Below are 13,750 nucleotides of genomic sequence, written 5' to 3' on the forward strand. Positions count from 1 at the left end.
GTTTTAGTTAAAATAACAAACCCGAGCTTTTCCAGTATACAGTGTTCAGTACTGTACCTCTATCTCTCAGCACCAGGGGTTTCTTCCCTCCATTGTGCCTGGGTGGGGGTGCAGAGTTGCCTGGATGTCCCGGGACAGCAACACCAGAGGGAATGAAGGCCCCAGCAGTGATGGGGTTTCTGTTAGGGAGGTCCATGGGCACACCTCTCCCCCCTCCACCACCAGCCGGCTTGATGTGGTCATACCTACAACACAGAGAGAGTCACACTCCATCATAATAACAGATATTGAACACAATGGTTGGGCTATGTGCATAAAACGCAAACAGTGACTGTAGATTGGGGATTATGTTGTATATTGGTATTGTACTGTTAGTTACTTACTGCACTGTAAGCATCATGAGCATTTCACTGCACCTGCTTTCACATATGATAATCTGTGTACGCGACCAATGAACTTTGAACACCTATGCTGCTGCTACCGTTTATTATCTAGCTGTTGCCTAGTCATTTTATTCCTAATTATATGTACATATCTACCTCAATTACCTCGTACCCTGTGTATATAGCCACGTTTTCTTTGGGAATTTATTATGTGTTATTACTTTTCTATTTGCTTTCTCTGCGTTGTTGGGAAGGGCCTGTAAGTAATAATGTCACAGTTGGCCTATTTTATAAACCATTTGACAATTAAAATGTGATTTGTAGCCTACATTCCAGCCTATCGGTGTAGTCAGTAAGTTGAATCTTACCTGCAGCGGTCTCCGTAGGCACACACACCTCTCTGGTAGAACTTACAGATGGTTGAAGGTTTACTGGTGGTCAGGTCATGAGAGAACATGCACCTATTCCCCTCTCGGCAGACTCCATGGAGAAAATACCTGCATAGCAACACAAGAAACTGATAGAATTAGCTATGATATCTACTGCCTGCTACGTATTGAGGCCTGGTGTTCGGGGATAGATTCTGATTAGGTTCATACATTGGAGTGATTGGAGGCTACTGGTTAGCAACAGAAACGGTCTGACATCAGCATCTTGCTGGTAGGTGTAATTCATACACGCTAGCCTGGCTAACTAGCAGCTAACATAGCTAACTACCGGTAGCTGCACTTTATAATGCTAACTAGCAAGCAAAAGCACCAATCGCGTGATTCATGGAAATGTTCACTTTGCACAACACACTGCAGCATGTTTTCACAAATATTTCGTACCAGAATCGTTAGCGGCATCCCAGCTAACTTTAGCTAGCTAAGAAGCTAACATTTGCCAAATCAAAGAACTGAAACAGCTCGAAGCAAGACACACACTCAAGAAACACACTCAAGCAACAATAAAAACAGTAAACACGGGACAAGTTCTACCTGCAGGTGACTTGCTTCGTGTTCATTTTTTATGCTCAATAACATTGGTGCAACGGTATTGATGTTCCCGTTGTCACGTTTGAGTGCAAGCAAAAACTCCCGCCTATAAAAACCCCAGATTCGATGAACGAAAGGTTCCGAGGGGAAGGTTCATGACAGGTCAGCAGCCAGGTATGAGTCTCTCGAGCATACGACAGGTATGTTGAAAAACGATTCTCTTTAAGAATAAATAAACAGTTATTCTTAAAAATGACTTAACGCGTTGTAATTGTTTCCTTTTTTTTTAGCAACGTTTGTAACCCTTAAAAACACCAGTGTTTTTGCTTCGTGTTTTTAATTCCCTAGCTCATGCATTTCCCGGTTGAACCTTCCAATGGACTGCACTGTCTTGAAGTTTAACCATTGTGGAAGAAAAATCTATAGTTTTGACAAAAATATGCGCCAAACAGAGAACACAGGGCGAAAATGCCCAATCTGTCAGGAGCAGATGAGATTCAGCCTCCTCGAGGCACCTGTTATAGTTCCATGTCCATTTAGTAATGGACACAAGGTCCGGTGTGCCTTCCTCATTGGATCCTCACTGGGACCTGCTTTTCTTAGGTAAAACCAAATCTTTACTGTATTCTCATTGTCAACAAATGTTTTTGTGACATTGAATGTTAAAAGGTAAATCATTTTAAATTTGTATTTTAAACTTTCATGTCTTCCTGACCGGACGTGGTGTTTGTCACAGTGAATGGCAGGACTCGGAGCTGCATGTTGGAGTTACTAACTCACAAGGTGCCTTCAGAATAGTTAACTTGCAGTTTGAATATCAAAACAGCCAGTTTGGGTGTTAGACTGGACTAGGTAACTAGAGCTGATGTCTGTGTTCAAGGTGTGGTGTACAGCTACACCTCCTCAGGAGTCCAGAGAGAGGAACAGGGCTGGGAGCAGTGCCTCTGTGTGCCGCTGGTGGCCCCCGGGACTAGCGGGGGCAGCCTAGCTGGGATACTGTGGGACAGTGAGCTGGAACAGTTCTCCCGCTTCCCCACCTGGTCACAACACAGGTGAATATTACAAATGGAAATAGTTCATTCTTAAAACCTAATAGATAAGATGGTGCTTCCACTTTATAAACCCCACAAAGAATACCTTTAATATAAAGGGGTTGTATAGTTTTATAATAAAAATTCAACATGATTATTTTGTTTGACAGACTAATCTCCAAAAGTATTGGTACTGTGACAATTTTTTTGTTTGTTTTGGCTCTGTACTCCAGCACTTTGGATTTGAACACAAATACCCTCAAATTATTTGAATACAAATAATTTGAGGGTATTTATCCATATCGGGTGAACCGTTTAGAAATTGCAGGTTTTTGTACATAGTTGTCCTCCCCTTATTTTAGGGAACAAAAAGTATTGGGGCACTTGTGTATTAAAGTAGTAAAATGTTAAGTATTTGGTCCCCTATTCATAGCACAGTGACTACATGAAGCCTGTGACTCTACACATTAGTTGGATGCATTTGCTGTTTATTGTGCCCAAAGAAATGCTAAATAATGGATTGTCATTTGAGTCACTTTAATTGTAAATAAGAATTGAATGTTTCTAAACGTCATGTGAATGCTACCATGATTAGATAATCAATCGTTGTTACGAATTCCTTTTGGCCCGACAGTCCAGGGGGGATGGTAATGAGACCCGTAACATAACTCATGCAATTTATAATAGTGACAAAAAGTGAGAACGAAATAACCACGACTACTGAAATCTACCGTCAAACTCAGGGTTTATTGGAAAACACACGGTAATGGGGGGAGCAGGAAAAGGGGCTGAGCTGGACCCAAGGAAAGAAACAATAAATATTCAAACACCCCTAAGCTAGACTAGCCTACTTTAACAACAGCTAACTAACCAAAAATACAGTGGGTGGTCCGCCCAGTTCTAACTAGTGTGTTTAACAAAGTTTACCTACGGGTAGTGTATGCCCATGGGTGACTTGTCTTGGTTCCCCCTTTTCACACCACCAAACAAACACCATAACCAAAAACAAGACAGTATAGGACTGACCCTTTACAGTGAACTACCTAGACAGCATAGAACTGACCCTAACCCTTTACAGTGAACTACCTAGACAGCATAGAACTGACCCTAACCCTTTACAGTGCACTACCTAGATAGAATAGGACTGACCCTTTACAGTGAACTACCTTGACAGTATAGGACTGACCCTTTACACTGAACTACCTTGACAGTACAGGACTGACCCTAACCCTTTACAGTGAACTACCTTGACAGTATAGGACTGACCCTTTACAGTGAACTACCTAGACAGCATAGAACTGACCCTAACCCTTTACAGTGAACTACCTAGACAGCATAGAACTGACCCTAACCCTTTACAGTGCACTACCTAGATAGAATAGGACTGACCCTTTACAGTGAACTACCTTGACAGTATAGGACTGACCCTTTACAGTGAACTACCTTGACAGTACAGGACTGACCCTAACCCTTTACAGTGAACTACCTTGACAGTATAGGACTGACCCTTTACAGTGAACTACCTAGACAGTATAGGACTGACCCTTTACAGTGAACTACCTAGACAGGTTAGGACAAAGTGATATGGAGGTGCTCAATACAGAGAGAGCTACAGACATGTCATTTACAGAGAGATTAAGCTCCACAGCAAACAACTGACAGGGTTTTTAAACAAAGGGAAAGGAACGGTGATTGGGTAGGAAACAGTAGGAGGTGTGTCTTCTGATTGATGATTGGTGACTGATTGGGGAGTGATTTTCACCTGTGAGGGGAGAAGGAGAAAAGAAACACACACACACAGGATACTTGTATCTGTAACAATCGTGAATAATAAGTTAGACGCACAAATATTATACCCCCAAGACATGCTAACCTCTCACCATTACAATAAGTGGTTAGCATTTTATATCATACGCCCAAGACATACTAACCTCACCATTACAATAAGAGGTGGTTAGCATTTTATATCATATGCCCAAGACATACTAACCTCTCACCATTACAATAAGAGGTGGTTAGCATTTTATATCATACGCCCAAGACATACTAACCTCTCACCATTACAATAAGTGGTTAGCATTTTATATCATACGCCCAAGACATGCTAACCTCTCACCATTACAGTAACAGAGGTTAGCATTTTGTCACAATCGTCATAAAGGACGGACCAAGGTGCAGCGTGAGTTGAGTTCCACATCTTTTATTAAAGTGAAACTTCAAAAACAAACAACGAAAGTGAAAGCCGTGGTGCAACATATACACACACAAAACAATATCCCACAAACCAGGTGGGAACAGTATGATCCCCAATCACCATTACAATAACAGAGGTGGTTAGCATTTTATATCATACCCCCAAGACATGCTAACCTCTCACCATTACAGTAACAGAGGTGGTTAGCATTTTGGGGGGGTATAATGTGTCTAACTTTCTCACTCATTATAATTCACAATTAATTCAGGATTATTCATAATTTAGAACCACATACTAAACGTTTTTAATACACACAAGTGAATTTGTCCCAATACATTTTGGCCCCTACAATGGGGGCATTACTGTATGTACAAAAGGGCTGTAATTTTCAAACGGTTCATCCAATACAGATGAAAATACCCTCAAATTAAAGCTGACAGTCTGCCCTTTAACGTCAGTCATTGTATGATTTCAAATCCAAAGTGGAGTACAGAGCCAAAACAACAACACATGTCACTGAAGGTCACTGTATTTGCTCCAGGTTTGAAGAGGAGAGGGAGTTTGGCTCATGTTGCTATGGCTTTGCCCTGTCCTTCCTGAACCAGCTGAGGAGGGCAGAGGGCAGAGAGTCAGTCACTAGGGATGACTTCACACAGCAACATGTCCTGCCCCACGTTAAGACTGCCTCCAAATACATCACAGTCTACCAAGAGATCCATCAACAAGGTTTCTACGTAGCTGATTTATAAGATGCTTGTATTAGTGTAATTTTCAGAGGGGTTGGGATAAAGCTGAAGGACCTTCCATTGGATCTTGTGTACAATTGGACAATAAAGTGAACTTCAATGATATTGTTAATGCTTAGTTGTTGGTTAGCACAGATAAATCCTGATGCTTTTAATAAAACATTTAAAAAGCCGATACCATTATGTTAGAAAATGTGTGTAGCAAATCTGAGTAGGTTGATGTGTATGATATTGGATATGATATAGTGAGTGTGTATGATGTCTGTATAAGAGTAAAATAAATAAATGCCAATTTGCATGTTTAAGTGTCTACAGTATGTGTGTATAGCCTTAATATTCATAATTATAATCCATATCGTATCACCATCATAACATTCTTCCACTGCAAATCTACCATTCCAGTGTTTTACTTGCTATATTGTATTTACTTTGCCACCATGGCCTTTTTTTCCCTTTACCTCCCTTATCTCACATCGTATATAGACTTGTTTCTACTGTATTATTGACTATGTTTGTTTTACGGTGTCGATCTGCTTTGCTTTATCTTGGCCAGGTCGCAATTGTAAATGAGAACTTGTTCTCAACTTGCCTACCTGGTTAAATAAAGGTGAAATAAATTATTACCTTTAACATAATTGAAAAACACATCCCAGCATTTCCATAGCAATTGACGTTTCACATGATCATGAAAGAGACCTTGCATTACTCTGGAGACGGCTTCACTACAGTACAAATGTATTCCATACAATATGTTATTATTCCCCAATGCCCCTACTCTGATATCATCCCCCTGCTTGCTGTAAACAAATACATAAAAAACAAACACATTAAATACATTAAATTATAAAACAGTTCTTTATAAAACAGTATAGGACTGACCCTTTACAGTGTACTACCTAGACAGTATAGGACTGACCCTTTACAGTGCACTACCTAGACAGTATAGGACTGACCCTTTACAGTGAACTACCTAGACAGTATAGGACTGGCCCTTTACAGTGAACTACCTAGATAGTATAGGACTGACCCTTTACAGTGAACTACCTAGACAGTATAGGACTGACCCTTTACAGTGAACTACCTAGATAGAATAGGACTGACCCTTTACAGTGCACTACCTAGATAGAATAGGACTGACCCTTTACAGTGAACTACCTAGACAGTATAGGACTGACCCTTTACAGTGAACTACCTAGACAGCATAGAACTGACCCTAACCCTTTACAGTGAACTACCTAGACAGCATAGAACTGACCCTAACCCTTTACAGTGAACTACCTAGACAGTATAGGACTGACCCTAACCCTTTACAGTGAACTACCTAGACAGTATAGGACTGACCCTTTACAGTGAACTACCTTGACAGTATAGGACTGACCCTTTACAGTGAACTACCTTGACAGTATAGGACTGACCCTTTACAGTGTACTACCTAGACAGTATATGACTGACCCTAATTAGCCCTTTACAGTGCACTACCTAGTCAGTATAGGACTGACCCTTTACAGTGAACTACCTAGACAGTATAGGACTGACCCTTTACAGTGAACTACCTAGACAGTATAGGACTGACCCTAACCCTTTACAGTGAACTACCTAGACAGTATAGGACTGACCCTTTACAGTGAACTACCTAGACAGTATATGACTGACCCTAACCCTTTACATTGAACTACCTAGTGAGTATAGGACTGACCCTTTACAGTGAACTACCTCGACAGTATAGGACTGACCCTAACCCTTTACAGTGTACCACCTAGACAGAATAGGACTGACTATAACCCTTTACAGTGAACTAAGGAATGAGCAAAAAACAGGACTGCTGAACAGAAGAGCATGGGGACAGTATAGTTGCAACCTGATAGGCCCCAGACAGTTAGTGACAAATGAGAAGGTTGTGTGAGTGGAGCGTCACAGACCAGATAGGTTAAATTACCCTGCTGTCCTGCTAGGGTGTTAGTGTGAAGCCCTATGACTTGGTAGGGAACTTAGTTAACAACCTAGTAGGGAAGTTCTATTCCATCTGTTTCCATGGAGGAAAAGAGTGTGATTAAGTTCAGCCACTGTCAGAAGGACATCTTCTGTTTCTTCATTCCAGAGAAATGTCCAGAGTGTGGAGTGAGCTTCAGCAGTGGCAGGCTGGAGGAGGCTCCTATCCGTATCCCCAACCCTTTTTCTAACGGACATAAGACCCCATGCTGCTTCCTGGTCGCACCTGCTGAGGAAAACAACCTCAGGTAACCAATGACTACTGTGTTGGTGTAAAAGGCAACAAGCTGTTCTTAGCAGATGTTCTGTTTGCCACACATTGAATGAACACAAACTCAATGCACGGACAGCTGTTACACACATCATAGATTGATTGAATGTAGATTGCTGTGTTTAGGGAGTTCGATGGCGGCTCAGACCTACACACTGGGATCACAGACACTAATGGTAGGTTCCGTTTTTTCACCCATACTGTAACGGTACATGCTACAAACTTCCCTTCACAATTTACTCAATGGAAAGTTAACATTACTGACATCAAAATGTCATTAGGACTAAAACTGGATAAGCCTAATACTGACAGTCAATGTGTTTGTTCTATAGGAGTGGTGTTCAACTACACTAAGCCAGGGGTCCGGCAGGACCAGCGAGGCTGGGAGATGTGTATCAGTATTCCCCTGATCCAACCAGACATGTTTAACCTTCTCAACCAGTGGGACCAATACCTCAACAAGTTCTCAGACGCTGAGATGTGGGACCCAGCATACAAAAGGTGCACCTTAGTATTGAACTTTAAGATCCTATTACTGTATTACCCACAGAGGAACAGTTGCTAAAGTCTCTATTACTGACAGAGGAACAGTTGTTCAAGTCTATTACTGTATTACTGACAGAGGAACAGTTGTTAGTCTCTATTACTGTATTACTGACAGAGGAACAGTTGCTAAAGTCTCTATTACTGTATTACTGACAGAGGAACAGTTGTTCAAGTCTATTACTGTATTACTGACAGAGGAACAGTTGTTAAAGTCTATTACTGTATTACTGACAGAGGAACAGTTGTTAAAGTCTCTATTACTGTATTACTGACAGAGGAACAGTTGTTAAAGTCTATTACTGTATTACTGACAGAGGAACAGTTGTTAAAGTCTCTATTACTGTATTACCGACAGAGGAACAGTTGTTAAAGTCTCTATTACTTTATTACTGACAGAGGAACAGTTGTTAAAGTCTCTATTACTGTATTACTGACAGAGGAACAGTTGTTAAAGTCTATATTACTGTATTGCTGACAGAGGAACAGTTGTTTTAGCATTGAGGTAAAGGTACTGTAATAAACATGTTTATCTTCTGGTCTTGTAGGTTTAATAAGGAGACGCACAACTGCTACAACTACACTCTGATGTTTCTAAACCGTGTGCTAGCAACACAGGGGAAAGGCTCTCTGACCAAAGACCAGTTCACTCAGAGCTTTGTCCTGCCCAAGATCAAGAGAGCCTGTAAATACACCACAATGTGCAGGGAGATATCACAGAACTACTTCTATATAGCGGACAGTCCTGTTAGAGTGATGGAGGAAGAAAGTGGAGGAGAGAAGGCTTGACTGTTTGATACAAGACAGAGACTGAGGCAGCCACAGTGCTACACAGAACATGAGTTAAAATGACCATCATCCCAGAAACCCTGGATCCATAGATGATGCAATCTCTATTGCACTCCACACTGCCCATTCCCACATGGTTATCACAACTGGGAATACAGATATGTACAGTAGAAGTCGTAAGTTTACACTCACTTAGGTTGGAGTGATTAAAACTTGTTTTTCAACCACTCCACGAATTTCTTGTTAACAAACTATAGTTTTGGTAAGTCAGTTAAGACATCTACTTTGTGCATGACACGAGTAATTTTTTCAACAATTGTTTACAGACAGATTATTTCACTTATAATTCACTGTATCACAATTCCAGTGGGCTAGAAGTTTACATACACTAAGTTGACTGTGCCTTTAAACAGTTTGGAAAATTCCAGAAAATTATGTCATGGCTTTAGAAGCTTCTGATAGGCTAATTGACATCATCTGAGTCAATTGGAGGTGTACCTGTGGATGTATTTCAAAGGCTTCAAATTCAGTGCCTCTTTGCTTGACATCATGGGAAAATCAAAGGAAATCAGCCAAGACCTCAGAAAACAAAATTGTAGACCTCCACAAGTCTGGTTCATCCTTTGGAGCAATTTCCAAACACCTGAAGGTACCACGTTCATCTGAACAAACAATAGTATGCAAGTATAAACACCATGGGACCACGCAGCCATCATACCGCTCAGGTGGGAGACTCGTTCGGTCTCCTAGAGATGAACCTGAAAGGCCGCTCAGCAAGGAAGAAACCACTGCTCCAAAACCGCCATAAAAAAGCTAGACTACGGTTTGCAACTGCACATAGGGACAAAGATCGTACTTTTTGGAGAACTGTCCTCTGGTCTGATGAAAAAAAAATAGAACTGTTTGGCCATAATGACAATCGTTATGTTTGGAGGAAAAAGTGGGATGCTTGCAAGCCGTAGAACACCATCCCAAGTGTGAAGCACGGGGGTGGCAGCATCACGTTGTTGGGGTGCTTTGCTGCAGGAGGGGCTGGTGCACTTCACAAAATAGATGGCATCATGAGGTAGGAAAATTATGTGGATATTTTGAAGCAACATCTCAAGACATCAGTCAGGAAGTTAAAGCTTGGTCGCAAATGGGTCTTCCAAATGGACAATGACCTCAAGCATACTTCCAAACTTGTGGCAAAATGGCTTAAGGACAACAAAGTCAAGGTATTGGAGTGGCCATCACAAAGCCCTGACCTCAATCCCATAGATAATTTTTAGGCAGAACTGAAAGTGTGTGCGAGCAAAGAGGCCTACAAACCTGATTCAGTTACACCAGCTCTGACAGGAGGAATGGGCCAAAATTCACCCAAATTATTGTGGGAAGCTTGCGGAAGGCTACCTGAAACATTTGACCCAAGTTAAACAATTTAAAGACAATGCTACCAAATACTAATTTGGTGTATGTAAACATCTGACCCACTGGGAATGTGATGAAAAAAATAAAAGCTGAAATAAATCATTCTCGTTACTATTATTCTGACATTTCACATTCTTAAAATTAAGTGGTGATCCTAACTGACCTAAGACAGGGAATTTTTACTAGGATTAAATGTCAGGAAAAGTGAAAAACCGAGTTGAAATGTATTTGGCTAAGGTGTATGTAAAACTTCCGACTTCAACTGTATCTGTTGGTCACAGATACCTTAAAAAAAAGTAGGGGTCTTGATCAGAAAACCAGTTAGTATCTGGTGTGACCACCATTTGCCTCATGCACCTTCGTGTAGCGTTAATCAGGCTGTTGATTGTGGCCTGTGTAATGTTGTCCCACTCCTCTTCAATGGCTGTGCGAAGTTGCTGGATGTTGGTGGTAACTGGAACAAGCTGTAGTACACGTCAAGCCAGAGTATCCCTCAATGTGTTCTGGTGAATATGCAGACCATGGAAGAACTGGGACATTTTCAGCTTCCAGGAATTGTGTACAGATCCTTGAGACATGGGTCATGCATTATCATGCTGAAACATGAGGTGATGGCGGCAGATGAATGGTACAACAATGGGCCTGGGGATCTCATCACGGTATCTCTGTGCATTAACATTTCAATTGATAAAATGCAATTGTGTTCTTTGTCCATAGCTTATGCCTGCCCATACCCTAACCCCCCCGACACCATGGGGCGCTCTGTTCACAACGTTGACATCAGCAACCGCTCGCCCACATGAAGCCATACACTCCATCTGCCTGGTACAGTTGAAACTGGGATTTCAAGAGCACACTACTCCAGTGGCAATCGAACATGAGCATTTACCCACTGTAGTCAGATCAAGATCCTGGTGAGGATGACGAGCACGCAGATACATAGTCCATCTGTACACAGCTCATCTGTAAATAGCCCATCCAACTACGAACTTCATCCCCATATTTGTTTTTCTGCTCTTTTGCACACCAGTATCTCTACTTGCACATCCTCATCTGCACATGTATCACTCCAGTGTTAATTGCTAAATTGTAATTACTTCGCCACTATGGCCTATATACTGCCTTACCTCCTTACTTCATTTGCACACACTGTATACAGATGTTTCTATCGTGTTATTGACTGTATGTTTGTTTGTGTAACTCTGTGTTGTTGTTTTTGTTGCACTGCTTTGCTTTATCTTGGCCAAGTCGCAGTTGTAAATGAGACCTTTTTCTCAACTAGCCTACCTGGTTAAATAAAAATAACTAAAAATGAGCTTCCCTGAGACTGTTTCTGACAGTTTGTGCAGAAATTCTATGGTTGTGCAAACCCACAGTTTCATCAGCTGTCCGGGTGGCTGGTCTCAGACGATCACGCAGTTTCATCAGCTGTTCGGGTGGCTGGTCTCAGAGGATCACGCAGTTTCATCAGCTGTTCGGGTGGCTTGTCCCAGACAATCCTGCAGGTGAAGAAGCCAGATGTGGAGGTCCTGGGCCAGCGTGGTTACACGCAGTCTGCGGTTGTGATGCCTGTTGAACGTACTGACAAATTCTCTAAAATAATGTCAGAGGTAGCTTATGGTAGAGAAATTAACATTCAATTCTATGGCAACAGCTCTGGTTGACATTCCTGCAGTCAGCATGACAATTGCACGCTTGAGACATCTGTGGCATTGTGTCGTTTGACAAAACTGCACAGCTTTTTGTGCTAATGGAAAATTTTTGGGATCTTTTATATCAGCTCATGGTAACGGGCACCTTACATTTATATTTTTGTTCAGTATAATACACTGCTCAAAAAAATAAAGGGAACACTAAAATAACACATCCTAGCTCTGAATGAATGAAATATTCTTATTAAATACTTTTTTCTTTTACATAGTTGAATGTGCTGACAACAAAATCACACAAAAATTATCAATGGAAATCAAATTTATCAACACATGGAGGTCTGGATTTGGAGTCACACTCAAAATTAAAGTGGAAAACCACACTACAGGCTGATCCAGCTGATCCAACTTTGATGTAATGTCCTTAAAACAAGTCAAAATGAGGCTCAGTAGTGTGTGTGGCCTCCACGTGCCTGTATGACCTCCCTACAACGCCTGGGCATGCTCCTGATGAGGTGGCGGATGGTCTCCTGAGGGATCTCTTCCCAGACCTGGACTAAAGCATCTGCCAATTCCTGGACAGTCTGTGGTGCAACGTGGCGTTGGTGGATGGAGCGAGACATGATGTCCCAGATGTGCTCAATTGGATTCGGGTCTGGGGAATGTACGGGCCAGTCCATAGCATCAATGCCTTCCTCTTGCAGGAACTGCTGACACACTCCAGCCACATGAGGTCTAGCATTGTCTTGCATTAGGAGGAACCCAGGGCCAACCGCACCAGCATATGGTCTCAAAAGGGATCTGAGGATCTCATCTCGGTATCTAATGGCAGTCAGGCTACCTCTGGCGAGCACATGGAGGGCTGTGCGGCCCCCCAAAGAAATGCCACCCCACACCATGACTGACCCACCGCCAAACCGGTCATGCTGGAGGATGTTGCAGGCAGCCGAACGTTCTCCACGGCGTCTCCAGACTGTCACGCCGGTCACGTGCTCAGTGTGAACCTGCTTTCATCTGTGAAGAGCACAGGGCGCCCGTGGCGAATTTCCCAATCTTGGTGTTCTCTGGCAAATGCCAAACGTCCTGCACGGTGTTGGGCTGTAAGCACAACCCCCACCTGTGGAGGTCGGGTCCTCATACCACCCTCATGGAGTCTGTTTCTGACCGTTTGAGCAGACACATGCACATTTGTGGCCTGCTGGAGGTCATTTTGCAGGGCTCTGGCAGTGCTCCTCCTGCTCCCCCTTGCACAAATGCGGAGGTAGCGGTCCTGCTGCTGGATTGTTGCCCTCCTACGGCCTCCTCCACGTCTCCTTATTTACTTTACTGGGGCCCCACAAGGGTGCGTTCTGAGCCCTCTCCTGTACTCCCTGTTCACCCACGACTGCGTGGCCACGCACGCCTCCAACTCAATCATCAAGTTTGCAGACGACACAACAGTGGTAGGCTTGATTACCAACAACGACGAGACGGCCTACAGGGAGGAGGTGAAGGCCCTCGGAGTGTGGTGTCAGGAAAATAACCTCACACTCAACGTCAACAAAACTAAGGAGATGATTGTGGACTTCAGGAAACAGCAGAGGGAACACCCCCCGATCCACATCGATGGAACAGTAGTGGAGAGGGTAGCAAGTTTTAAGTTCCTCGGCATACACATCACAGACAAACTGAATTGGTCCACTCACACAGACAGCATCGTGAAAAGGCGCAGCAGCGCCTCTTCAACCTCAGGAGGCTGAAGAAATTCGGCTTGTCACCAAAAGCACTC

General features: G+C 42.7%; 3 protein-coding genes across 3 annotated transcripts in view; 2 read left to right on the forward strand and 1 right to left on the reverse strand.

Annotated features, from left to right (window-relative positions):
• LOC112238801 (probable E3 ubiquitin-protein ligase makorin-2) overlaps window positions 1-1,481 on the reverse strand; it is a 30,811-nt gene extending 29,330 nt beyond the window's left edge. The window contains exons 1-3 of the mRNA XM_042306112.1: window positions 1,364-1,481; window positions 752-880; window positions 58-245 (exon numbers count right to left, since the gene is read on the reverse strand). Coding sequence (XP_042162046.1) covers window positions 58-245; window positions 752-880; window positions 1,364-1,389 — 343 coding nt within the window. The 5' untranslated portion in view covers window positions 1,390-1,481. The remainder of the gene's footprint in view (window positions 1-57; window positions 246-751; window positions 881-1,363) is intronic.
• mkrn2os.1 (MKRN2 opposite strand, tandem duplicate 1) lies at window positions 1,427-5,622 on the forward strand. Its single transcript, XM_024428172.2, has 5 exons — window positions 1,427-1,560; window positions 1,709-1,963; window positions 2,097-2,143; window positions 2,241-2,412; window positions 5,127-5,622. Exons 2-5 carry the CDS (start codon window positions 1,737-1,739, stop codon window positions 5,332-5,334), a joined length of 654 nt encoding a protein of 217 aa, XP_024283940.1. The 5' UTR covers window positions 1,427-1,560; window positions 1,709-1,736; the 3' UTR covers window positions 5,335-5,622.
• Window positions 5,623-7,298: 1,676 nt separating this feature from the next.
• Window positions 7,299-9,040, forward strand: LOC112255386 (MKRN2 opposite strand protein). The gene is made up of 4 exons (XM_042306307.1): window positions 7,299-7,568; window positions 7,718-7,767; window positions 7,924-8,094; window positions 8,640-9,040. The coding sequence occupies exons 1-4, from the start codon at window positions 7,363-7,365 to the stop codon at window positions 8,921-8,923; spliced, it is 711 nt and encodes a 236-aa protein (XP_042162241.1). The 5' UTR covers window positions 7,299-7,362; the 3' UTR covers window positions 8,924-9,040.
• Window positions 9,041-13,750: the final 4,710 nt, after the last annotated feature.

This window comes from Oncorhynchus tshawytscha, linkage group LG25, assembly GCF_018296145.1.
Source record: "Oncorhynchus tshawytscha isolate Ot180627B linkage group LG25, Otsh_v2.0, whole genome shotgun sequence".
Classification (NCBI taxonomy): Eukaryota; Metazoa; Chordata; class Actinopteri; order Salmoniformes; family Salmonidae; genus Oncorhynchus; species Oncorhynchus tshawytscha.

Excerpts from the sequence above, each read along its gene's own strand:
- mkrn2os.1 (XM_024428172.2), top strand. The coding sequence starts at position 1,737 with ATGGACTGCACTGTCTTGAAGTTTAACCATTGTGGAAGAAAAATCTAT. Across the intron at positions 2,144-2,240 it reads TGGAGTTACTAACTCACAAG|GTGTGGTGTACAGCTACACC; the intron begins GTGCCTTCAGAA and ends TCTGTGTTCAAG. Across the intron at positions 2,413-5,126 it reads CCCACCTGGTCACAACACAG|GTTTGAAGAGGAGAGGGAGT; the intron begins GTGAATATTACA and ends TATTTGCTCCAG.
- LOC112255386 (XM_042306307.1), top strand. The coding sequence starts at position 7,363 with ATGGAGGAAAAGAGTGTGATTAAGTTCAGCCACTGTCAGAAGGACATC. Across the intron at positions 7,768-7,923 it reads TGGGATCACAGACACTAATG|GAGTGGTGTTCAACTACACT; the intron begins GTAGGTTCCGTT and ends TTTGTTCTATAG. Across the intron at positions 8,095-8,639 it reads GGACCCAGCATACAAAAGGT|GTAAAGGTACTGTAATAAAC; the intron begins GCACCTTAGTAT and ends TTTAGCATTGAG.